A 25,463-nucleotide genomic window follows, 5' to 3' on the forward strand; every position below is an offset into this window, starting at 1 on the left:
CATTTGCTTCCGCTTATCCTTTTCAGGGTCGCGGGGGGCGCTGGAGCCTATCCCAGCTGTCATAGGGCGAAAGGCGGGGTACAACCTGGACAGGTCGCCAGTCTGTCGCAGGGCTAACACACAGGGACAGACAACCATTCACACTCACATTCATTCGCACATTCACACCTAGTGACAATTTGAATTATCCAATTAACCTATCCCCACAAGCTGCATGTCTTTGGACGGTGGGAGGAAGCCGGAGTACCCGGAGAGAACCCACGCAAACACGGGGAGAACATGCAAACTCCACACAGAAAGACCCCGGCCTGATGGTGGAATTGAACTCAGGACCTTCTTGCTGTGCGGCAGTTTTGTGTTGTTTCACTTTAAATTTGTTTAAAAGGAAAAAGCTGAACATTTAAATATTTAAAAGTTGAAATGTGAATAGTTGGTTTTTGTATTATATGATTTATTTATTACATTTTATGTGGAGTGAATAAATAAAAGTATATTTACGGTACCCTAGAGACAAAGCACGTACAAATCCCGAAGCACGTACAAACTCCAAAACACTAAAAACTCCAAAACATGTACAAAACACAACGGCAGTGCTCCAGAATGCTAGGCGCTAGGCGTGTTGAGCTTTTGTTACCTCGTGGCTACACAAGCCAGCAAGTACCAACGACCGGATTTGGTGTGATCTAGGTAGCTCTGTTTTGGAAGTTCACTTAATGCTAGAAATGTGTTATGAAGTTTGTACGTGCTTTGGAATTTGTACATGCTTTTTGGAGTGCTTTGTGTCAAGGGGCCACCGCATATATTTATATATAAACATATATAAATAAAACAACTTTTTAAAAAAAATAGTAATTCTTTTTGTGCATAATTTTATATTATTATTAATAATAAATTAATTAAAGCAACAAAACAACCTGAAGACCCGGCTCTTTTTAGTGAGTCGAGCCGAAAGATCCGGTTCTCTAAAAAGATCCGGAAATCCCATCACTACTTCTTCTTCGGTTGAGTTGCTGCTCGGCAAAGCAGCTGACCCGCTGGCGCCCCCTGTGGACCGGAGTTTGAAACCGGCGCTGTAGAGCCTGTTTTCTTCGAAAAATAAGTGACCTTTCGGTAAACTTCATTTGTTTTATCTTCATGGATGTTTCCCACATTCCAGAAACACGTGCTGATTTTATTATTATTATTATTATTATTATTATTATTATTATTATCGTCTTCTTTTTTACATGTTCTTATCTGTGCTTATCTTAGGGGCTTCCAACAGTGGCGGAGCAGTGGGTTATTATTTGTGTAGATAAAATAACAACGAAGCATATACTATACAAATGTAGCACAATTTAAAGACTATTGTACTGTGTTGCTACATATATGCAATAGATAAAAGACAAAGCTTACATAGAACAAATGTGTTTACATGTGAAAAAACAGAAATGTGTTCTACATTATTATTAGATAAATCTAAAGTAGTTAATCTCATAAAAAACAGATTACAATAAATAAAGTGCACCAAAGTTTAATGTGCTCTTAAATTTAGATTATCTTAAAGAAAGAAAGGATTATTTTGTAAGAAGAACACATTTTAATTAATTAATGATTTATTGTTTTTATTTTTAATAATTATTAATATATTAAAGACTGAGTTTTTTTCCTTTACCAAATATTTATATAGTGCATTTTTATAGCTGTGGTTCCTCTACAACAACTGGAGGAAGAACCTGAGACACAACCTGCGGCAAACAGAGGCCCAAAACGCTGCACAGAACAACAAGAATGACTTTACAGGTGAACTAACCAACAATCATCAGCAACTTTGACCAACATTTCCAAATGGAGTTTCCTGAACAAACAACACCCAGAAAAAGACAAAGAGATAAAATAGTTTGTTTTTTTTGCTCAAATGAAACATTTTTACAAAAATACACTTTTATTACTTGCAGCTCATTAAAGTCTGTATCTGCAACATATTTTTTTCGTAGCAGACCCACAAACCCTTTGTTAATCCTCATGTTGTGTTCATTTCCTGGTTAAACAAGTTTGTGTTCCGGGTCAAAATGACTCATCATCGTGTTTTGGAGAGAATGAAGCGACTCACTGAACCAGAGCAAGAAGAGCAGAGTCGCATAAATGATCATAACTACAGCTCACCCCCTGAACTGGACATGTGTGCATCATCTCCAGAAGACCTGTCCAAAGAGGTCGAGGATTTAAGGAAGCATAAACAGGGATTATGTTATCTGGCTCCGACCTCTGTCCACATCAGTTCAATTATATAGCTTCTGATAAATATGTACCCAGTGTATTTTTCATGTTCATGCTTTGGTATTTAAGAAATATCTTAACGTTACAGATGAAATATAGAAACAAATATTTTAATCAGATTATCTGAATGTAGCCAAGCATCTGAGACACTTTTCCTCTGATCGTGCTGATCGCACATCTGTATCAGTGTTTGTTCTTTGCACAAGGTAGTCTTCCTGTGCCCACACAAAGTCACGCCACTGCATGAGCAGTTGTCGTTGCACTGTCCAGGAACATGAATTGCTCTTCTTTAGGAGTAAGGGAACCAGATTCTATCTATGCACATATTTGCAGTCATTAACATTTTGTACATTGTGGCATTGGAATCTGACAAAACCAAACTGGGGATATTCGTTGGGATCAAAACCAACAGCACCAAGAAATGCAGGAAGTCAGGGGCAGTGGGGTGAGTGACTAGAACACCAGGTCAGTAGTTTACAATAATTAGCCTGCTACACTCAGCTGCTGTTGGAGGCTCCATCTCAGCACCTCTCCTCAGGACCTCCAAAAAGTGACCTAAAGATTGCTTAAACATAAAAGATAAGTTGTTAAGGGTTAGGAATTAGCTGCTATGCTGGACAATCCAGTGGGCGGTCGACTCCCTTCACTATTACCTTCTGGGATGTCCATTCACCCTCTGCTCAGGTCACGCCCTACTGCAGTCTGGCTCTCCAGCCTTTTAACACTAAGCTGGTCCATAGGCCGGGAGCACAGATGGGAGGGGTAAGCTAGGCTGGATGGCTCCCTGGTTAGATTTCTGGGGGTGTGTGTGGTTTGAGGCTTGGCTACAGGGGAAGGGTGGGGCAGTGGATTCAGAGGGCTGGTGCTCGTTGTCTAATCATGCCTCCCTTATTTGAGTAGCACGCAGGGATCTGGAAGAAGAGTGGCGTTGGAGAGATGGCATCGCAGCTGGCTGGACTAGGAAGTCTGAAAGACAGCGTGCGGATTTGGGTCATCGTGCAAATAAAGTGAAATATGCAGCACAAGCACAAGCAGTCAGTCCTCATTGTGGCTTCTTCTTAAGGGAGTGGCAGGTCTTCAGTGACTGCAGGATCGTTGTCTTGCAACATGTACTCTCGCTTAGTCAACAGCTCTAGTTTGTCCTCCTTAAATCCTTCTTACAATCCCACAGAAATCAGAACTATCAGAGATATAGTATCCAACCCCCCAAAATAGCTCAAATAACGTTACATATTGAATCCAGTTTACAGTTGAAGCCTTTCGTCGTAATGAGCGAGGCCTGTTGCTACGGTTACTCTACAAACACACGGACAGAAAGGAAGTTCTCAGACACCCGTCCCTGTATATTTTACCCATCGCGTAACCCTATCCCAATACCTATCACCACTAGATGGTGGTAGGTGAGTTATACTCCACGACGGGCCTTCTTTAGCACAAGGTTCGTCAAAGCTTTAGAACTTTGGAAGAAAACATCGTGGATTATTTGAGGGGCAACGCATACGTTTGCAGTTTCCTACTAATTATTGTTTCCTGCAAAGAACTGTGTAGTTCAGCACTCAGTGTGCAAACGGACGCAACACTGAGCTGGTTCATTAAGTGACTTTTGTCTACATGTGAGCAAAGTCATGTTTCTAATAAACCACAATGATGACTGGTCGCCATGGGTGAAATAAAATCCAGAAAGCCTAGAAATATCTTTTTATTTTTAATCGATACCAACTGTAAATCCTGCAGCTCACATGGAAAAGTACAAGTACATGTTTAATAGTGATGAATAAAGAGACAATAGCAATCTACAGGTGCTTTGGTAGACACATCATGAAAGTGACTGGTTGTAGAAAGATCTGGATAACATGATAAAAATGCGATGGTTTGCACAACCCTGTGTGAACAGAGGAAAACCAGCGTGTATCACATGCTTATATCGTTCTTGCTAAAATGAAGTAGTGCTAAGCATACTCTGAAATATTTAACTCACCAAAGACTAAGGCAATAAATAACACTACTCAGGTACAAAGAGTCATCTGTCAGTAGGACCTCTGTTCTCTCGCACACCGTCTCCACATCGCTGAAACCTGAGGGAGCCACAGAATATCGCAGAAGGATTCGAACAGCTGAAAAACCAACTCACAATGTGCAACATCGATCTTTATAGTGTTTTCTTATATCCAGTGTCGGTGCATCTACTGTTACAACAAAAGGCACACATCACAAATATTCATATGTTAATGGCTGATCACTGTAAAGCAGCTGAACCAGGCAGATTCCACAGTGTCCAAGCATCTCTACACAGACTGGTTGGTACATGTATTCACATTTAGATCAACACACAACATTCCCGTATAATATAGTTCCGTTTTCTCCAGAATTCTTTTTGTCAAGTCACAAGAAAGCAGATTTATCTCTACATGGTACAAACGCGCCTTTGTATGTGAGGCCGTGTTGTGTGCAGTGTATTTGAACTCTGTGGCAGATCCAGCTACACTCGTACAGACAGTACACGTGGGGAGCTGACTTTGCCTTTAAACGACACATCTGTGTGGTTTCAAGACTCTTTATGTAACAGGTGTTTTGGAGGACAGAAAACAAAGGCACAGGGTGTATTTGGGTGTGTGCTGTACTGTTGGGGTGCTCGAGTCAGACACTCCTCACCGAGGTGACGTTTCCCATACATTTAAGGGAAATCAGGGAAAAATCCATCACACCTGCATGAAATGCAGTCATGTTGAAGATTACAAGAGAAATGATGCATCAGGGTTTTACACGAGACAGCCAATGTCCAGATGTGCCCATTATATTATTATTATTATATCTCTTTGATAGTTAACTACAAGCACTGAGCTCAATTATTTCATTTAAATATTCAATCTTCTGATTGATGAGATCTTTACACTTTATGGCTCAGGAGGTCGAGCAGATTGTCTACGGGTCGGGTCGGTGCTTCAGGTTTATCTACGAGCCAAAGTGTCCTCGGCGAGACATTTAACCCCAAACTGCTCCGACGGATCCACTGGTGTGATAAAGTGCGATAATAATATATGTGTAAATGGGCGAATGCAGCCTGTAGTCATGGCTTCAACTACGACCCAGACTGGGCAGGATGATTGAAATCAGCTTCCCAACCAGAACTCGTGCACACAACCAGTCAGAGTTCAAGTAAACTGCTGCGGTCACTCAGAGGACAGAAAGGCACTGGTGTCAAAGGTACAGACTGGTGCTAGATGCTGAGTCTGACCATGCAAACACTGTCTGGGTTTCTGTCTCTGCGTGTGAGAAGTTAGTTGCTGTCTTATGAGTTCACTCTGCTGTGAAACTAAATGTTGGCGTCAGGATCTGATCGGCCGACCTGTTAGTTTTGGTACCGAGTCACAGACTGACTTCAGCCTGACGCTGTGACTCTGCACTGTACTTATGAGGTAATCTGGCTTTCATGAGTTATATCAACCATTTGGTTACATACAGAGTAGCACTGTTTCATTACAAAGTACAACAACACGGCGTTAAAGCTAAATGTTTTGGGCTTTTTTGTCTTTTGGTACAAAAATAATATAGTAATAATATAAACCAACGTAGAGTGAAGAGCAGAGTACAAGTACGCAGATGGAATAATCCATACCTCTACATCAGCTCTGACGTCAATGACACATAAAGAGAAGTGTAATGTGCTCAGCGTAGATTCACTGACAGCATTTTCCAGAGGTATGCAGTTTCCTGTCTGAGGTGCTTTTGACTCCAGACTGGATTTTTAAACATCTGTTTATATTCCATGAGTGAATGTGCAGAACACTCCTGCAAGAAGAAATCCAACTTGCATATCGGAGAATTGAATATCTGAAACAAATCCCTGGATTTCTCTACTGGTGGGTTCAAATGTCGCCTGCCTTGACTTTAGATTCTTAGGACTAAAGCATTAGGAAAATCCCAAAGACATCAGCATATATGTGTCTGGACAGACATTTTGGTTACAGTGTGTATGTGCGTTTCAAAAAGCATGAGTGATTGCTACAAGCATGATTGGTTGTTGATGGTTTCTGACTGACTTGCTGGAGAAATCCTTTTGAAGAAGAAACAAAGAAGCAACCATGTGTGTCTGGTGTGTGCACATTCAAAGACTCCAGACTGCTGAGGGTTCTCAGTTCGCAGGCCCTGGGTCAGTCAGTGGCATAGTGTGCAACACCTCATCCAGAAGCTGCAGGGCACGGTGCAGGTGGACCTCCACCCAGCAGGGAGTGTGTTTGATGCTCTGACGGGGGTAGTCCGGCCCCCAGCCTTTCACGAAGCTGAGCCGCAAGATACAGAGTCGCCTCAGGTCATCGACGCCAATGCCTGCTGCTGCAGAGAGACCTGCCAGTGAACAGGGAGGGGGAGGGGTTAATATCAGAGACCATATAAGGACATTTCCACCTGCTGTTGGTCGGTGTTTGGCTGTACTCAGTCACTGTGAATGGAATTAGTAGATTCTTAGTATATTTAAAAGTTGCTGTTTTTCCCCATCATGACAGTTTCTACCTTTAACTCCACTGTGAGTGTTGTGCGTGTCTCAGCACTTACTAACTGCAGGTGCAATCCCTCCGACGCTGCCTGGACCAGGAATGTTTCCTGAGACAGCGGCTGCCTGTGCAGCAGCTGCAGCTTGAGCCGTGGCTGCCTGCTGCTGCATCTGTCTGTGGCACTGCCGTAGGTCGAATACCTGACCGAGACACAACTGGTGTACACTGTAACAGCAAACCACCTGAGGCATGAAACTCATGAATACTGCTTTACTTTCCGCCCATTGCCCCCAACCAGTCACAGCAGATGCCCGCCCCTCCCTGAGTCTGGCTGGTTACTTCCTGTGAAAAGGGAGTTTTTCTTTCCCACTGTCACCAAGTGCATGCTCAGTGGGTGTCATTGATTGTTGCCATTTTCCTTGTTTTATTGTAGGGTCTTAAAAAAGCACCTTGGTAATAAATATATGTAATATATGCAGTTTATTACTGAGCATTTTAAGTGTTTGGTACAGTGTTCTTGTGCCCAGTGCCACCTATAAACCCAGTGCTGCTCACAGGTGTTCACAGTTTTAAAAACATATGAATAGGGATGGGTATCGTTTAGGTTTTATCCGATACCGGTGCCAAATCGGTACTTTTGAAACGGTGCCGGTGCTTAAAGAATGGAGAACACAAACTTTGTCCAAAAACCTCTCATGTTCAGCTGTTTTTTGTAAAAAGATAACAATGTTAGCCTTTTCTGCAGCTATGGGGCATATATGGTATCACTCTTGGCTGGAAGCAGTGCTTAAACAATGGAAAAAAACACGAACTTTGTCCAAAAACCTCTCATGTTTAACTGTTTTCCACTTTTTCTTTGGTCATTTTAGCCTTTTTGGCCAGGGTGAAGGGAGTATCTGCCATCAAACAAGAAGACAGCCGCATGTAGCTATGATGATGTTTGCTAGTTCACCTTACATGCATTAATGTAATAACGTGGTTAGCCTACTCAACGTAAATTACACACGAACAACATTAAGCTACTCACGCAGAGAAGAACGGCTGCTGCTGCATCATCATCCTCATCATTTCTGCTACACTGGCAGGGCTAGGGGCCAGGACTCTCCTCTTTGGGTTTTTGGGGGATGTTGCTAACTCGATAACAGGCACCACACCCGCAGTAGATGTGCTCGGTGTGAGGTCTCGCAGCAAGCTATCAAATACGGCGCATTTTTCGGCTTTTAAAAAACGCTATGCGTCGCCAGGTGTTTCATCAGATTCGAGGTGTTACCTCCTTTGACAGTATCACAGTATCAGCTTAAAGCACTTGTTGCTGCTGAGTTTGCATCTTTTGCTGTGAAGTACAGCCAGACTTTGACCGCTTCACCTTGGGCATTTTTAATCTGTAGCTCTGCTCTAAAAGAACGTATGTACCTGGGCCCGCCTACTATCCTCGGAAACGTAAAATGATTGGCTAGAATCTAAAGTGTATCACAGCTCAGGAAAAAAAGCACCGAAATGTGCGCTGCTTTTCGGTCTGGTTACTACCGTTTATGGCACCGGACACCGGTACCCATCCCTACATATGAATGATGCGAGTGAGCTGGATTTATACCTTGATGTAGGCTCCAGGGTAGATCTTGTGCACAGCATCACCTGGTGCCCGGCCCGCTTCCCGATCAAGGTAGTAGCTCTGTACAAACACAGCATGGTCGCTCATACAGCGCATCCACACATCCCCCTCACCACGACACTCCAGCTGCACACCTTTGCCTATGTGTAGCCTGGAACACAGGGAAACAGGTCAGGAAGCCAGCATGTAGCTCTGCTTTGGGACGGTGTGCAGGGAAATGATGCAATGAAAATAAAACCTTTTGTGCTTATTTTGAAAAATGTCTTAGTGTCATTGTTATCACCAAATACTACCATGAGAAAACATTTTTATCTGCTTATTCAACCAGTGTTGGCTGAAGCCAACGCCACATCACTACGGGCGGTTAACTACCCATCAGAGGCCAATTTTCAAAAGTGTGGATCTGTGGAAGCAGCCCCCCAAAACAGGAAGTCAGGGTCAGCTTCTGTTTAAAAGTCCGAATCCTACGGGTACTGTGCAGAGTTCAGGTGGAGCCAATGGCCGAGGGGACTCGCCCGCTCCTACATCCCTCTGCTTCCCTCATTTAAGAAAACCCGGCATCTTACAGACATCCCTGTAGCTAAATCGGTGCACTTGGTAACAAACTGGGTTAAATTTAGTAGTCTGGAAAACTCCGTCCCAAGGACTGGTAAATGGACTGGTTCTTATGGCACTTTTCTAATCTACCTGTCGTTCTGCCATCACGTGGTCGCAGCAGATGGCCCCGCCCCTCCCTGAGCCCGATTCTGGAGGTTTAAAAGGGAGTTTTTCCTTCCCGCTGTTGCTAAAGCACGTGTTCATGTAGGGTCATGCGATTGTTGGCGTTTTCTCTGGTTTTTCTGTTTTACTGTAAGGTCTTACAATAGAAAGTGCCACGAGGCAACTGATGCTGTGATTTTCTTCATTTCTGCGATAAATAAATTCATGATAAAAAAATATTTCACATTTTTAAAATTTTGCACAGCGGTTAGCACTGTCGCCTCACAGCAACAAGGTCCTGAGTTCAATTCCAGCACCCGGCCGGGGTCCTTCTGTGTGGAGTCTGCTCCCAGTGTTTGTGTGGGTTCTCTCCGGGTACTCCGGCTTCGTCCCACAGTCCAAAGACATGCAGTTAGCTGGGTTAGGTTGGAAATGGTTGTCTGTCTCTCTGTGTAAGCCCTGTGACACACGGACGACCTGTCCAGGATGTAACCTGCCTCTCGGCCTATGATAGCTGGGATAGGCTCCACCCCCCCCCCGACCCTGACACGGGTAAGCGGATTATTTTGCAGTGAAATCCAACCACATGTAATCCAGAAATGGTCACTTTTGGAATTTGAACTTCTTTTTTAATGTGTACTCAAATGTGGGACTGCTTGAATTTTAATATACAGACATTTTTAATGTATCTGTCCCAAATATCCAAGAATTATCCATATCCTGATTAATTGTGGATATTGAATGTAAAGTTCACCTGTGATGTTTACGAGCTATCATAAAGCCTCACTAATCAGTGCTGTATCGTACAGTCTCACTTTGGGAGAGGAATTATTGTAGGGTCGACCGCACAATACAAAGCGCCTTGAGGCGACTGTTGCTGTGATTTGTATAAATAAAACTGAAGGGTGATGTTCTTTGCTGAGTATTCGAAAAGTCATTGCACAGTTTGTGTGTCTGCGTCAACACACCTGGCCCTCTCACTTGCATCTGTGCGATGGACATTACTCAGCTGGCCGAGGCAGAAGCGATCACCTCCTGACGGGTCAACATAACCATCCACAGTCACTACCGGGCAGCTGGAAGGCACCTTGAACATCTCCCCCACCTGAACATCCATTTCAAAGTAGGAGACAGAGCACCAAAACTCTGGTCCTGCAGTAAGAGAGAAACATGTTTACAACAAAGTCAAGAAAACAGACGATCTGTTTGTGAAGTGCACGACTCAAAAATGATTTGAGATGTGTTAATAGACATTTAATATGCGTGAAAATCAGCCATATGTAAGTAAAACACATCAGCTTCTGTTACTCTGTGAGAAAATCTAAAGACAGATATTCAACGTACAAGCCCACAGCCCTGAGAGCTCTGAAACTATATTGTGACAATATGAGGTAGAGCGGACTGGTCCACACTGACAGATGGCTGGATCAGAATCTAGAATTTCTATGACGTCCATGTAGTTCAGTAATTAGGAAAAAGCCTTATTTTTGTGTTAAAATTTCATTTGGACAAAGTAAGTGACTGTGGGGGTGCGACTGGCTCAGCTGCAGGGGAGGGGCGGCTCAGTGACGCAGGGGGGGGCACAGGCGGTGCATTTGGACTAATCACAGTCGAGAGACCAGCTCTGAGCAGAGACTGTGGAGCTGTGCATATGAAAGTTGAACTGGGAGCACAAACAGTGTGTGTGTGTGTGTGTGTGTGTGTGTGTGTGTGTGTGTGTGTGTGTGTGTGTGTGTGTGTGTGTGTGTGTGTGTGTGTGTGTGTGTGTGTGTGTCCATCTTACAGTGACCATTACAACCACAGAAACTGAAAAACTGCAGTGGACAAAAAACCAACAACTAAGATGTCAAACTGACAAAAGACGAGCATCAAAGTCTCCGTATGTAACCGCTGGGAATATTATTGGTGAACAGCCGTGTTCATATTGACAAATGGTGTCTAACCTGAATGACTGGACCCTGAAGGAGGGAAAGAGGTTGAGCTGTGATGCTGGGACCCTAAAAAGCAAAAAGATGCGTACATTAGTCTGGAGTGGCAAAAAAGCAGAACATTTGTAAGGCTGTGGCAGGCTGTGACGTTTCCACACTCGACCTTACGCTGAGACGTGTGGCTGTCCGGGGTGTGTGCATGACAACAAACATACAAAAACATGATGACAGAAGTGCTGAACGTGAACTGAACATACAATCATGGTAAAAAGAAGGACACCTTCTTGCAATTTGAATATTTTACATATAAGGACAGAGTAAAAAAAAACTCCTAAAGTCATGCAGAAAATAGTTAAATCAAAAAATAATGTGGTGTAACATGAAGTAAGTTATTGATTGTGAGCAAACCCCTCCCCAAACATTCAAGCACAGCACATTTGAAATGTGAGTTTTTGACCTGTGCATGTGACTGTGCACAGTGTCAGGCATCACAGCGTGCACACGCTCTGTGTGAGGCTTCATAAGGGAGGAAGTTCTGCAGCAGTGCATTCAAATATCAGAGTATCAGTGATCAGAACAGGACACATTGTGAAGCATTTCTTACAGTGATGGTTTGGAAGATGCAGAGGAGGCTGTTGGTGACCGCGCCCTTCCTGCTGGGGTCCAATGGGAGTGTAGGAGGCCGTGCTACTGCCTGTCCAAACAGCTGCGTCACAGGAAAGCAAAATCTGATCAGTGTTTTTGAAATAACGCGCTCAAATCTGAAATGAATGTATGCAAAAGTCAAATTAACCAGTGAATAACTTACTAAACATCCGTTAGCTAAATGTGCAGAAGAAATCAGAAGCACCTTTGTTTGTTCTTTGCACTGCATATTTATTTATAACCTGCATATAATCAGCACTAAGAATTCATTTGTAAATAAAACAAATATTATTTCCAATTAAAAATGATTAGAACTCAGATATTTATCCAACATTTACTGTTTAAGTGCATGTTTGAAACTAAACAATCCTCCAGTCTGTAGTGGCTGTAAACTTCAGACTAAGCTGACAAAAGTCAAGACTATGGCCCCGCCCCTCCCTGAGCCTGGTTCTGCCGGAGGTTTCTTCCTGTTAAAAGGGAGTTTTTCTTTCCCACTGTCGCCAAAGTGCTGCTCATAGGGGGTCATATGATTGTTGGGTTTTCTCTGTATCTATGAGGCGCCTTGAGGCGACTTTTGTTGTGATTTGGCGCTATATAAATAAAACTGAATTGAATTAAGCAGCATCATGTTTACACTGTTTAGTGTCGAGCTCAGGAGCACATGCATGAAAAGATTGGTGTTAATGAATGAATCAAACCAGCTAACGTGTCCAGCAATAACCCACGGAAACAAATATGAATGCTAACAAGTGCTTTTGATTCTTTTATTACTGGGTGAACTGGCAACAGGACCAAGAGGCTTTGATTTGTAAGAAGTGCGTTAGTACAAGGACGTGAGCTCACTGTGGAATGAAGGCTGAGTCTGAGACTGCGTATTGCTGCTGTATCCATTCTGTCTATTCAAATGAGAGGGAGGTAGAGGGGGCTGCTGTGAGTGGGTGTGCTGCGAGGGATGCTGGGCAGCCTGCTGCTGAGAGGAAACCTGGGGTGGGCTTTGAGGTCGTTGTTGAATGACTTGAGCCTGTGGAGATGGAGTTTGGAGACAGCCATCACCATGACTGCCCTGCAGTGGCAGCATGGAGCCAGAGGCAGGCACTGGAAGACAAACAGAGGAGCACGTCGGACCTGGTTTACATGCTGTGACTGTTATCAACTATCTGCGGAGGAAAGATAGAAAGAAGCTTTGTCGTCCCTTAATATAAAGTTTGAGCAGTCCCAGTGTAAAACAAAAGTACACATGACAAGATATGAACATTGACAGGTTCATCAAACTGCGCTGAATAATGATCTGCTGACCTTTGGGTGACACAGCCAGGTTAGAGTATCTGGTAACAGGTGGGGGGCCGTGGGGTTCAGAAGGGGGCAGAAGGGGACTATAGTGGTCTGGAGCTGCTTGGTGGTCGGACAGAGGCATACCAGGCGGAAGGTCCATCTGTATACAATCAGGGATGTATTCTTCTTTGATTAGTCCGCTCGATGCAGCTGTGAGAGGCAGGAGGAGGTGAGGTCACACAAAGAGGCACAGCACTGATTTGTATTTAATGCTGATGGATGTATGAGTGCGAAGGAGAGTTCATATCAGACTACACCATGTAAGGGGTCACCTGCCAAAGGCCTTCAATGATGTGAATGTACTTAATATTCTAACAGAAGTCACAGTGTGACGTGGGCCTGTTCACTACAGCCGACCACTGGTGTTTTCATTTAGCTGTTTAGTGTTCGTGTAAATCACACACATACATTCCTCTGCTCGTTTCCTCATTATTTAAAAATAAAGTTGTGATATTAGGAATAAAATGAGAGAAACAACAATGCTGTCGAGGCTCTTTTTTCACGAAGGGACATAATTATCAGAGCTCATGTGGGACAAATGCACACGAACAAATCTTTAACGCTGTTTTTTGCTTTCATTTACTAACACTTGCATTTATGTCATGAAACATGTTTGTTTAGTAATAAGAACTGATTCATGATTTCACATTCATGTGTAACACTTCTGATCACTGTCATGAGAATCGACCATAAACCTTAAAGTAAAAACATAAATGACTGGAACGGAGCAGCAGCTCCCAGCAGTTCATTTCCTTGGACTTGTTGGTCCGCTTGCCTGTCGATCCCGCGTATCTGTTCCACTAATGCTCGCGACACCGTTCAGGCAACAAAGTAACGTAACGACTGCTGGAACAAATTACTGTCTCCTGGGAGGAATTAAGCAGTGATGGCAGAGGGAGCCAATCAGAATCGATGAGGAATTGAATCATCAAGTGGAATTTGAATTGCTACGTTCTTACTGATTCCATCCCTACGTGTGACTTTCCCACAGATCCCGGGGTCATTTTAGTCCAGCCTCTCGGCAGCTTCGGTCGTCGCTGTGTAAATGTTTTTTGACTTCTCTGTCCCGGTTACAAAGAGATGTTTGAGAGTTCGAAGTGTGTGGTTGGCTGCACAGCACAGAGTGACTCGGATGATGAGAACACGCATGCAGCTTTCTGTCAGTATCATTAGTTAGGTGGTGTCAACCACACGTCTGAGGAATACAGAGACTTCTTATAGACTGCTCATTGCATATGAATACAAACAAGTCTCGAGGTCCCCAGTTACAACATAAACATTTACTAAATGTATTTTGTCACAACTACATGTGGATTGGAAATGTTCATGCTGTGTTTCTGTGAAACAGAACTCACCTGTGTTTTGAAGGCTGAGACCAACTTTTAGAGAACAGGGACAGAATAAGAGAAACATTTTGACTGAAGACATCACAACAATATCTGTCATTCATGATGTCATAATGTCATTGCAGTTAAGGAGACCGTGGAGTCCACGTAAGAGCTGCTGAGGTAAAGCGTTGACCTACCGATGCCTGGTGACACCACCCTCTCATAATGGTAGGGGTTGACACACACGCTGTCATACTTGAGGTCAAAAGCATACTGGCAGAATTTGACATGCTTTAGTTCATTCTTGTGGAGGTCAGGCCAGCGCCACAGCCGTGCGTAAATCACATGAGGGAAGCCTTTCCTGCCTGCCACCTGAAGAGACAGCAAAGCAACATTACAGCAGCTCCAGTACAGTCTAAACCAGGAAGCCTGTTTTAGAGCTACGACAGGGAAGCTGTGAAGCGTAACAGGAAAACCTTTGTTGACTTCCTGCGTACAGCAGAGAATTGTTTGTGGATCTGTATACTGCTGTCTGAGTGACAGCGTTCAACAACAGTACAGATTAGCAGAGCGCAGCTTCAACACGCATCTTAGTCCTATTGTCTCAGATTTTGGCCTCAACACTACAACACCCAAAATAAAAATACACCGACAATGGCCACCAGACTTCAAGGTGAAGTTAGATTTCACCACACAAGCCCTGCTTGCCTTGGTTACCATGATGGGAAGCCAGTGCTGCATACGCACTCATCCGCCACTTTGCATTGATATGTGTACACTGTGGTTGTGGAGGGCCGGACATGGTCGGCAAAAATGCTTCTTCAAACGTTTACACAAGGCTCAATTGTTACTAAGGGGTGAGATATCCCCACAAGACCACACCTGCACCACCACCGATGTAAGGCAGGATGGACCTGTGCTTTCATGTTGTTTCTGCCAAATCCTTAGTTTGTACAGGAAAAGTCCAGAAGCTCGGAAGTTTTTAAAATACTACAACTATCGGACACCATCGGCCATGTTACGTTACGTCCCTTTAATCACCGCTCAGCCTCGTTCTGATGCTTGGTTGGAACTTGCAGGTCATCTTAGCCACATACCTAAATGCAGTTGCTGTCATGTGATTGGCTGATTATACAGTGGGATGCAAACGTTTGGGCAGCCTTGTTAATAGTCATTATTTGCCTGTAAAAATCGTTGGTTGTGACATTAAAAATGTCAGTTAAATACATCATATAGGAGATGCACACAGTGATATTTGAGAAGTGAGATGAAGTTTATTGGATTTACAGAAAGTGTGCAAGGATTGTTTAAACAAAATCAGGCAGGTGCATAAATTTGGGCACCACAAAAAAAGAAATGAAATCAATATTTAGTAGATCCGCCGTCTGCAGAAACTCCAGCCTCTAAACGCTTCCTGTAGGTCCCGATGAGAGTCTGGATTGTGGCTGAAGGTATTTTGGACCATTTCCTCTACAAAACATCTCTCGTTCATTCAGGTTTGATGGCTTCCGAGCATGGTCAGCTCTCTCTAACTCACAGCACAGATGTTCAATAATATTCAGGTCTGGGCTGAGATGAACGTTCCAGAACGTTGTTCTTGTTCCTCTGCATGAAAGCTTTAGTGGATTTTGAGCAGTGTCTCGGTCGTTGTCTTGTTGAAAGATCCAGCAGCTTCAGCTTTGTCTCTGATTCTCCAGAATCTGCTGATACTGAGTGGAATCCATGTGTCCCTCAACTTTGACAGGATTCCCAGTCCCTGCACTGGCCACACAGCCCCACAGCATGATGGATCCACCACCATATTTTCCTGGAGGCAGCAGGTGTTGTTCTTGCTGTGTTCTGTTTCCTCCATGCATAACACCCCTTGTTATGCCCAAATAACTCAATGTTAGTTTCATCAGTCCACAGCACCTTATTCCAGAATGAAGCTGGTTTGTCCAAATGTGCTTCAGCAAACCTCAAGCGGCTCTGTTTGTGCTGTGGGCGGAGCAAAGGCTTCCTCTGCATCACTCTCACATACAGCATCTCCTTGTGTAAAGTGCGCTGAATGGTTGAACGATGCACAGCGACTCCATCTGCTGCAAGATGATGTTGCAGGTCTTTGGTGCTGGTCTGTGGGTCGACTCTGACTGTTCTCACCGTTGCTTCTGTCTCTCCGAGATTTTTCTCGGTCTGTCACTTCGAGCCTTAACTTGAACTGAGCCTGTGGTCTTTTTCTCAATATGTTCCTAACTGTGGAAACAGACGGCTTAACTCTCTGAGACAGCTTTCTGTGTCCTTCCCCTAAACCATGATGCTGAACAATCTTTGTCTTCAGGTCATTTGACAGTTGTTTTGAGACCCTGTGTTGCTGCTCTCCAGGGAAAATTAAACAATCCTTGCACACTTTCTGTAAATCCAATAAACTTCATCTCACTTCTCAAATATCACTGTGTGTGTCTCCTATATGATGTATTTAACTGACATTTTTTATTGTAACAACCAACGATTTATACAGGCAAATAATGACTACTAACAAGGCTGCCTAAACGTTTGCATCCCACTGTAGATTTACAGCTGAATAGGTGTACCTAATAAAGTGGCTGATGACACTGTATGAAAAAAACCTACAGAATTTTCTGACAGTTCAGGTTTTCACATAAAGGTCAGCTTTTAAATTGCAGCAAAGATCGGTAGGTAATTAGTCATGTAGACGGAGACAAACTCGCGGCCCGCGGCCCGTTTGCAGCCCACGTCACCCCTACTTGCAGCCCGCAATTTAATACAGAATTTAATATGAAGGCAACAGGCAGAGTGTTACAGGCGGAGCCCTTTAAGAACGTAGCCTCAGTCACAGTGTGGTCCGTGCTGCAGGGACAACCTGCGGGACCGCCTCTCCCATTGTGTGTGAGCGCGAGGAAGGGAGGAGAAGCAGAATCAAAAAGATGGAAGCATGTAAATATAATAAAACCACTGCAGCCAAACAGAGAGCCTGACGAGCCCAGCTGTAAGTAAGCTGTTAAGACTCGACTGTACAGCGTGTTCGAGTTTTCCTCTGAAACAATAAGCTCCGTTGGAGCCTTTCAACGTCTCTCTCTGTCTCTGCTAGCAAAGTTGACCCAGACAGTAAAGCTAGTCAAGAGACCCCTTAACTCGACGTATTAGCCGGCGGTCCCTTTACTACGGTTCAGACCAGGCTGAGCTAACAAGAGAGTACAAACTGTGTTAGGTTAGTGAGAGTTATTCATAAAGAAAACAAAGATGGTCTATGTCTGCATTTTCACTTTGTTAAATACGAACAAAGTTATAGCAGAGGTGCTGCCACGTGTCTGTGCAGAAAGACAGGACCAATTTGTTTATTTGGCAGTTCAACGAAAGGCTTCGGTTAGTTAAGAGTGAGTTGAAAAAAGCTTTGTCTTATTATACAATATTTAACCTCCTAGGACCTGAGCTCTTCCACAGCAGCATTTTCATTTCTCTTTGATATTTGGGCTGACTGGGACCCGATGAATGTAAAAACAAAGAATTACCAGATTTTTGTTTCCAAGAAGAATGAGAGCCACATATGAGGATATTAGTTTAAAATTTCAGTAGAACAGCGGCAGCATAATGTCCTCGTAAGTGCACATCAGGCCCTTGTAGAGCAAAATTGAGTATTTTGGTCTAAATAACCCACATATGTGGACCCAGGTCCTAGGAGGTTAAAATAAAGAAAAACACTGTTTTTGGACATAATTGTGGCTGTTTTCTTGTTCTAATTGAACACTTTAGTGTCCAACGAGACGACAGTGCCAGCAGCGGCCCCCAGCTCCTCTGAGTTGGAGACTCCTGCTCTGGATGCTTCATTCAAACCAGAGACTGACAACTTTCAAGGTCAATACAAACCAAACCAAGCAGGAAATGTGATGTGGGACGATTCCCCAAAGCAGAGCAAGACAAAGCCAATAGGATACAAAGAGTGTTGTTGCACAAAGACATCAGGATTTTGGCAGAAAGTTTGTGACGTTGTAACACTAACATTTTGTCGTTTTTTATGCCTACATGCTGTATGTGATAAACAGTGAACCTGAATCACACTGTCAGCCCTAAACAAAACGACTGCTGCACCAATAAACCTCAAAGCACTAATAATTGTGTATAGAATCGCACTTCAGTTGAATACTGACCACAGCAACTCTAACCCGCCGAGGAAATTCGTAAACATGAAATGAAAAAAGTGAAATCATTGATAAACATACGAATCATGCACAGAAAGATCAAAGCAGTGATCAAAGTGACGCCCTTCATGTTGCAGGTGGACTGACCTGCAGCCGTCCATCTAGAGTCCTCTGGATGGTGACACACTTGCTGGGATGAACACCATTGGTGGTGACGGCAGTGATGAGAGAGTCCAGCTCGTCCTTCTTCTCCTTTAGCTTCTTCACCAGACTCTCGATGGCGCGCTTAGCAAAGCCCTCGTTCTCCCCGCCCTGCCGGTGGCACATGAGGCTGTGGACGATGCTGAGGCAGGCATCGTTGCTGCTTGGTGGGTTTACTGACATGATGGTGCTGTCACAGGGCCAAAAATGGACATTTGTTCTACTTACTAGGCATGTGACAAAAAGCAGAGACATCTAAAGTTGATGGCAGCTAAAACATGGCGTCATTCCTGTGTTGCTTACCTGGTGTTAAGTTGGTCCACCAATGAGTGACCAGAAAGTTCACTGGCATCATGATGGCCCAGCTCTGAATCGTTCCCTGTTAGTGGAGCAAGAACACCAACACTTAGTGGATCCTAGTGAGGCCACGTACACAAGAGTCACTAAAGATGAAGAAGGTGTTTCTCAGGCTGGCTTTTTGTCTCCTCCCAGTCCTGAATAGTGATTGTTTACAGATATGAATGTGAATAAGAACTGTTAACCACTTCAGCACTAAGCCGCCGCTACTCTGCCTCGTCCTCAAATGATCCCATTCACAAGATTTTCAGAAAACTTGACCTCTGACCTTCATCTTGAGGTCGAGGTCACTGAAATTCAAACTGATCTGAGATTTTCAGTGGACGCAACTATGGTAGAAATGTTGAAATCCTATGTCACCTCATGCTTGAGTCACAGACTTGACTGACGATAACACCCAATCAGCTTTTTCTGCCCGAGGGTTGAAAAGGCTCCACGAGGCAGCCGGGCCACAAAGAGCTGGTTACTCTTCCTAAAGGCAAAGCTAGCTGTGAGGGCACACTGAGGTATGAAGGTACATATGATGCAAAATGTGAACATTTGTCAAATAAAATGTGAGGACTGTATTTTGACATTGTTCACACGCGTGTTTTTAATTTGCAGTTGCAGAAAAATATTCACAAATGTGCAGACTGATATCTTCACAAAGCCAGAGGCTTTAATTGAATAATTCAAATTTTCTTCATCTTAATAAACGTTAGCACATTAGCACTGAGTAAATCCACACAGACATCAGAAATCCGTGATCAGGGAGAACATACAGAGAACAGCAGAGAACAGCAGAGACGGTGGAGGCACAGACGTGTCCACGCTCCTGTCTCCGTCCTTTTAGGATTCTGTGATGGTGGAAGATGGTTTGCCTCCCACTGACAGCACTGGGAGGCAAACCATCTTCCACCATCATTGGACCTGCTCAGGCGATTAACAACTAATTATTAATTCACATATTTACATCATTTTAGACACTTTGTGTTAAAAAGCAGGATGACAGCCACAGACATTTTGAAACCAACTTTGTGGTCTGACTGGTTCTGTCTGATCTTTACTGTACCAACCACGGGTCTGTTGTGTGTCACCCAGCTTCCTCATCAGCCATCTACTACAGATGATGATCAAGTATGTGATCATTACTACAATAGAACCTCAGAAATATGCAAAACCATATGTGATTGTTCATGTTTATGTGGTTTGGCATTCATTCTTTTTTCCTTTTAAACAACAATGACAAAGTTTTAACAAGCCGTTTAACAACATTCATTTACTTAAATCATTGCAAAGTTCCCTGATGTGATTCATGGATTTCATCTGCATGAAATTTCATTAGAAATCAAATCAATCTGCTGCATGACACCAACTTGGCACAGTCGCCTTTTAGCATAATAAACATGGAGGTACTGAGGGAGACTCTGGTTTCAGAGGTGAAGTAACGGTCCTCTTTTACTGCCAAGCTGGGTCAAACTGAGGCATATCCAAGCTGTCACAGCAGCATACTGATCAGTGCATTTATGCTATATAGCTAGCTAGCTAACATTGTTTCTTCATTCATGCTTTTTTTGCTGCTGCATCTAATTAGAAGTGAAGGAACTGTGATGTTTGCACTGATGTCCTCATTAATCAGAGTGCTAATGTACTAAAAGAAAGCTCTGAACAAACTTACCATGGCTCTGTGTGCATTGTGATTGTGAATCAGGCATGGGGAAAGAGGACAGCACTCCTTTGCCTCTTTTCCACTGGTGCCTACTTGGTTTGACTCGATTTATTGATGTGGTACTCAACTGTAATGTCACTTTTTTCCAAAATACTATTTCGAGTTTAATCTTGATTTTTTTTTTTTTTTGGGGGGGGGGGGAGATCTGCTCCTAATGCTCTGTTGCAGATTAGAGTGGACTTCAGCAAAACATCTTCCTCTCTCTGCTTCTTGGGGGGAGGAGGGAACAGAGAACGTGGCCCCAGAGTGCTCAGGGCCTGGATCTCTGTGAGTGCTGCCCACTGAGCCGCAGCACCACAGTTCCTAAGTCCCTGTGGAGGGTGGGATGCACCAAAACTTCCATTGGTGGTTGTCTAATGAGCTGCCAATGTTTTCCTTTCGTACAGACACCTGGGCATCATTTTTGTCTCCAAGGATATCCATGTCAACATCATCCCCCTTGTCTTCTCCGCATCCCTCTTTCCAGTCAAGAAGCCGGTTGAAGAGAGGAGGAAATTCAGCCTCCGGGACCAGGATTCTGGGAGTGATGCCAGTGTGTGCCTGACACGATACAGATGCAGAGGGGATGGGTAGTTTCCCCAAGACAGTCAACCCACAACAGCTGGGTGAGGGCAGGATGCGACATCCTTAACCTTCCCACCACCAGCGTTCCCCTGAGAGGATCCAATGTGAGCCATACCCACTAATGCTCAGCTTTGACAGCTAACAATAGCTACACAGTCACAAGCTCACTTGAGGTGCTAGCTTTAAAACCGCTTACTAAAAACAATATACTGTGACGAAAAAATATAATTCCAGTGTAGGAACATTTGTGAAAGCGGAAAAACCCACGTTCATGGACCTGCATCAACAAGCACTGGATAAACTTGGTCGGGGACCACTGAGGAGGTCTAGTGATCTTCATGGGGAAGAAGGAATGCCTGGTGTGGCCACTAAAAAAGGGGGTTGGGGACCCCCTGTCCTTGAAGCGACTGGTTTGTCTTAGCCTGGCGTGGTAGACCGTGACTGGTCACACCAGAGGGCGCTTCCCACAGTGAGATACCAAGCAAGATACCAAAGGTAAAAAAGAACTACAACTTTACAGACTGAAGTGTAACAACATAGGGAAGTAAATGTCATGCAGCATTTTGTAACAAAGCAAAGTATGGTAAATGGTAAATGGCCTGTATTTATATAGCGCTTTACTAGTCCCTAAGGACCCCAAAGCGCTTTACATATCCAGTCATCCACCCATTCACACACACATTCACACACTGGTGATGGCAGCTACATTGTAGCCACAGCCACCCTGGGGCGCACTGACAGAGGCGAGGCTGCCGGACACTGGCGCCACCGGGCCCTCTGACCACCACCAGTAGGCAACGGGTGAAGTGTCTTGCCCAAGGACACAACGACCAACACTGTCCAAGCTGGGGCTCGAACCGGCAACCTTCCGATTACAAGGCGAACTCCCAACTCTTGAGCCACGATCGCATAGGTTCATACTTTAAAACTGTACAGCACAGTCTTGTGAATGTTTCTTTGCACCTTTTTTGCAAACACATATGCGAACTTTGAAATATCTGCTATTTGCTTTAAAATGAAATGCACAGTGTGTTCTGCGCACAGTTTCTAAGCGTGTGGAGAAGGTAGGATATTGTAATGCAATACGGCCTTTTACTATAGCCTAACTCATGGAAAGAATACAGGCAGCCGCTGCTTTTAGTGACTGCTATACTTTCCTAACCGCACACACACTTCCCTAAACATGCTGTTCATGAAACAGGAGCACCAATATAATACTCGCAATGCAAAATCACAGTTGAATGGACACGGCCACGCCAAACTGACCGTGTCCTATGTGCTTAACAAAACCTGAACAGTTTCCAGGCCATTCATTCCAGTCAGTGACATTCCGCACATCCCGAAACCTGCTGCCTCGACATGCCCAGCTGATATGATACAGATATAAATATGAAGGTTATTTACATTTTCCACTTAAACTTTACCAATAAGATTGGACATATTTGAACACTGGAACCGGAAAACGGACGATACAACACCGGTCAGTATGTACCAAACGGGACAGTAGAAAGAGCAGTTGTTGCAGATTAAAAGCAACAATTTAGCAAGCTAACTTGACTCTTCCTCACGCTTTCGTAACAGCAATGACGAAAAATAGAATCAAAGATAGAGAAACTATTTCTACTTACACATCAGCCAAAGTAGAGAAGAACTTGGACAGAACGATCGCTGAGCTATTCGACAATTGCCTCAAGTGTTGCACTCCGACAGCTCTGCGTGCTGTGTCTGCTGCCCAGAGCTGCCGTTTGTGTTTATAGCGATTTTTGTTAGATCTGAGTGTCTCGCTGTGTTCACGGGGGGATTTCTCTGTGAATTCCTGTAGTGGAGAAAGCCAGCGTTTCTCAGTGGCTCTACTGCGCTAGCTTGATGTTTCTCAGTTGTTTCATCCCTTTATCAGACCCACTGTCTCCTCGTGCATCTTGCCCCTTCCTCTCGTGCACGCCACAATAACAATAGCTGGGAGACGACGTGCGCGTCAGTGTCTCGACACGCCGCAGCCAATCGGCGGCCAGGTGTCACAGGGCACGCACCTCTCGGCCAATCGCGCCGCGGTTCTCACAGCAGGACCGCTAGCCACGAACTGTCTGGTTCGCCTAGATTGGCCCGCGAGACTGTTTTTCTAAAGTGGCGCCGCTGAGGATTAGCCCCGAGTCACCACCACTAACTGGAACGGCACGGCTCGGTATTTGAGCACGACTCCAGCTCACACTGAATACATCAACAACGCATGTTAGTTCACTGACACGTCATTTACATGTGCAACAGCACAACTTTGGCCTTCTAGCAGCGAAAACAGGGAAAATGGCACTCGGAGAATCCTTACACGAAGACTGCGGTAACGTCCGTGGGGGGAGGGGGCTATGCCATGATCGTTTTAAATCAGCTGTGACCCTTCTAATGAAAATTTTAGATCCTGTCTCCCAATAACAAGCCAGAAGTGCTGAGATTGTTGCAGAAGGATGGACTCAGTGAAACATTCACAGTCCAAACAGAACATTTTGTTTCCAAAATGTCAGATCTGTGAACACCACGCATTTCTCCCAATACGGTGACGATTTGGTAAAAATACAGACAACTAAAGACACTACGCTCTACAGGTACATTTGCATTTAAGTGTCTTTAAGTATTTAATGTGTCTATAGCTGAACATACAATTCAACGTGTACAGAGAGTTTACCTTCCACAAGTACGTTTCTACTCTGGTTTAAACAAAACAGTCCCTCCAAGTACTTAACAATACGCGTCTGCTTTGAAACTACTCCAGGACAAACAGCCACAACATTAAGGGAACAAACACTGTGCTTGTGTAACTGCAGGACAAACAAACTCAGATCACATCAGCACAGAGAGCCAGTAGTTTACATTTGGGGCTTTTCTGATACAAAGTCTTAATAATTTACATCATGTTCAGGTTTATTTTAGGAAAATGTTTGGATTAAAATACAGCCTTTAAAGGACATTAGTCATGTTGCATAGGAGAAGGTCCTGAAGCCAATGACCTCCATGTGCCTCCAGCAGCAACCCAAGAAACTGTCCATCACATCTTCTCTCTTGCATGTTGTTACAGGAGCAACATTTCTAACATTGCCGTCATGGATAGAAGTATTTACTGTACATTACATGGAGAAACGTTCTGAGCCACCTACATATTACACTTGCTGATTTTGGTTCTGTAATTCACCACAATGCATTTTAATTAACTTGGATGCAGCTGAAGTGCAGACTTTCAGCTGTAATTCAGTGGGTTGAACAAAATGATTGCAGAAAAATGAAACGACCTGGATCTTTTTTAAAACACAATCCCTTCATTTCAGGGGCTCAAAAGGACAAATTAAATAACTGAAAGTAAAATGTTCACTTGTAATACTTGGTTGAAAGCTCTTTGCTGACACTGACAGCCTGAAGTCTGGACTCGTGGACATCACCAGATGATGGTTTCCTTCTGTTTAATGCTGCCAGGCCGTCACTGCAGCAGCTTTCAGTTGCTGTTTGTTTGTGGGCCTTTCTGTCTCAGGTTCAGTCTTCAGTAAGTGAAATGCTCAGCTGGGCTAGGATCAGGTGACTGACTTGGCCATTTAAGAATATCCCACTGTTTTTCTTTGATAAACTGGGTTGTTTTGGGTCATTGTCCATCTGAACTATGGAACATTCAGTTTGACTGCATTTAGCTGGATGTGAGCAGACAGGCTGTCTCTGAACACCTCAGAGTTCACGCTGCTGCCTCTGTCCTGTGTCACATCGTTAATAGACACCAGTGTCCCAGTGCCACTGGCAGCCATGCACACCCGAGCCATCACTGTGTTTTACAGATGATGTGATATGTTTCTGATCACGAGCCGTTCCACACCTTCGTCATACTGTTTTCTTGCCATCGTTCTGGTTGATCTTGGTTTCATCTGTCCAAAGGATGTTTTTCCACAACTGTGCTGGCTTTTTCAGTTCTTTTTGTTTAATCAAAGTCCAGTCTAACCTTTCTATTCTTGAGGCTTATGGTCGGCCTGCACCTTGCAGTGAACCCTCTGCATTTAGACTTGGACATCGATACAGCTACCTCTCCTGGAGAGTGTTGTTCACCTGGTTGTGATGGGGTTTCTCTTCACCGTGGAAATGATTCTGTGATCATCCACCACTGCTGTCTTCTGTGGACGTCCAGGTCTTTTTGTGTTGCTGAGTTCACCAGTGCTTTCTTTCTTTCTCAGGATGT

The 25,463-nt window shown here is 44.1% G+C and overlaps 1 protein-coding gene across 4 annotated transcripts; it reads right to left on the reverse strand.

The window, feature by feature from the left end:
• Positions 1-3,949: 3,949 nt before the first annotated feature.
• Positions 3,950-23,469, reverse strand: smad10a (SMAD family member 10a). 4 transcript variants are annotated; one of them, XM_086281097.1, is made up of 13 exons: positions 22,888-23,467; positions 18,934-19,009; positions 18,577-18,820; positions 14,491-14,665; positions 14,321-14,344; positions 12,930-13,115; positions 12,477-12,728; positions 11,593-11,694; positions 11,004-11,057; positions 10,029-10,212; positions 8,344-8,512; positions 6,811-6,964; positions 3,950-6,603 (listed from the first exon to the last, which is right to left on the reverse strand). In XM_086281097.1, exons 1-13 carry the CDS (start codon positions 22,889-22,891, stop codon positions 6,392-6,394), a joined length of 1,836 nt encoding a protein of 611 aa, XP_086137223.1. In that variant the 5' UTR covers positions 22,892-23,467; the 3' UTR covers positions 3,950-6,391. The 4 variants fall into 4 exon arrangements, with proteins under 4 accessions (XP_086137223.1, XP_086137224.1, XP_086137225.1 ...); XM_086281098.1 differs by having other exon boundaries at positions 6,811-6,949; positions 22,888-23,464; XM_086281099.1 differs by lacking the exon at positions 14,321-14,344 and having other exon boundaries at positions 22,888-23,469.
• Positions 23,470-25,463: the final 1,994 nt, after the last annotated feature.

This window comes from Aulonocara sp. 'chitande type north' Nkhata Bay, linkage group LG22 (genome assembly GCF_057382095.1).
Source record: "Aulonocara sp. 'chitande type north' Nkhata Bay isolate Kocher_YH1m ecotype deep benthic linkage group LG22, A_spYH_male_GT1.1, whole genome shotgun sequence".
NCBI classification, from domain to species: Eukaryota; Metazoa; Chordata; class Actinopteri; order Cichliformes; family Cichlidae; genus Aulonocara; species Aulonocara sp. 'chitande type north' Nkhata Bay.

Excerpts from the sequence above, each read along its gene's own strand:
- smad10a (XM_086281097.1), bottom strand. Across the intron at positions 14,666-18,576 it reads CTCTAGATGGACGGCTGCAG|GTGGCAGGCAGGAAAGGCTT; the intron begins GTCAGTCCACCT and ends CTGTCTCTTCAG. Across the intron at positions 10,213-11,003 it reads TTCAGGGTCCAGTCATTCAG|GACCAGAGTTTTGGTGCTCT; the intron begins GTTAGACACCAT and ends CTCTTACTGCAG.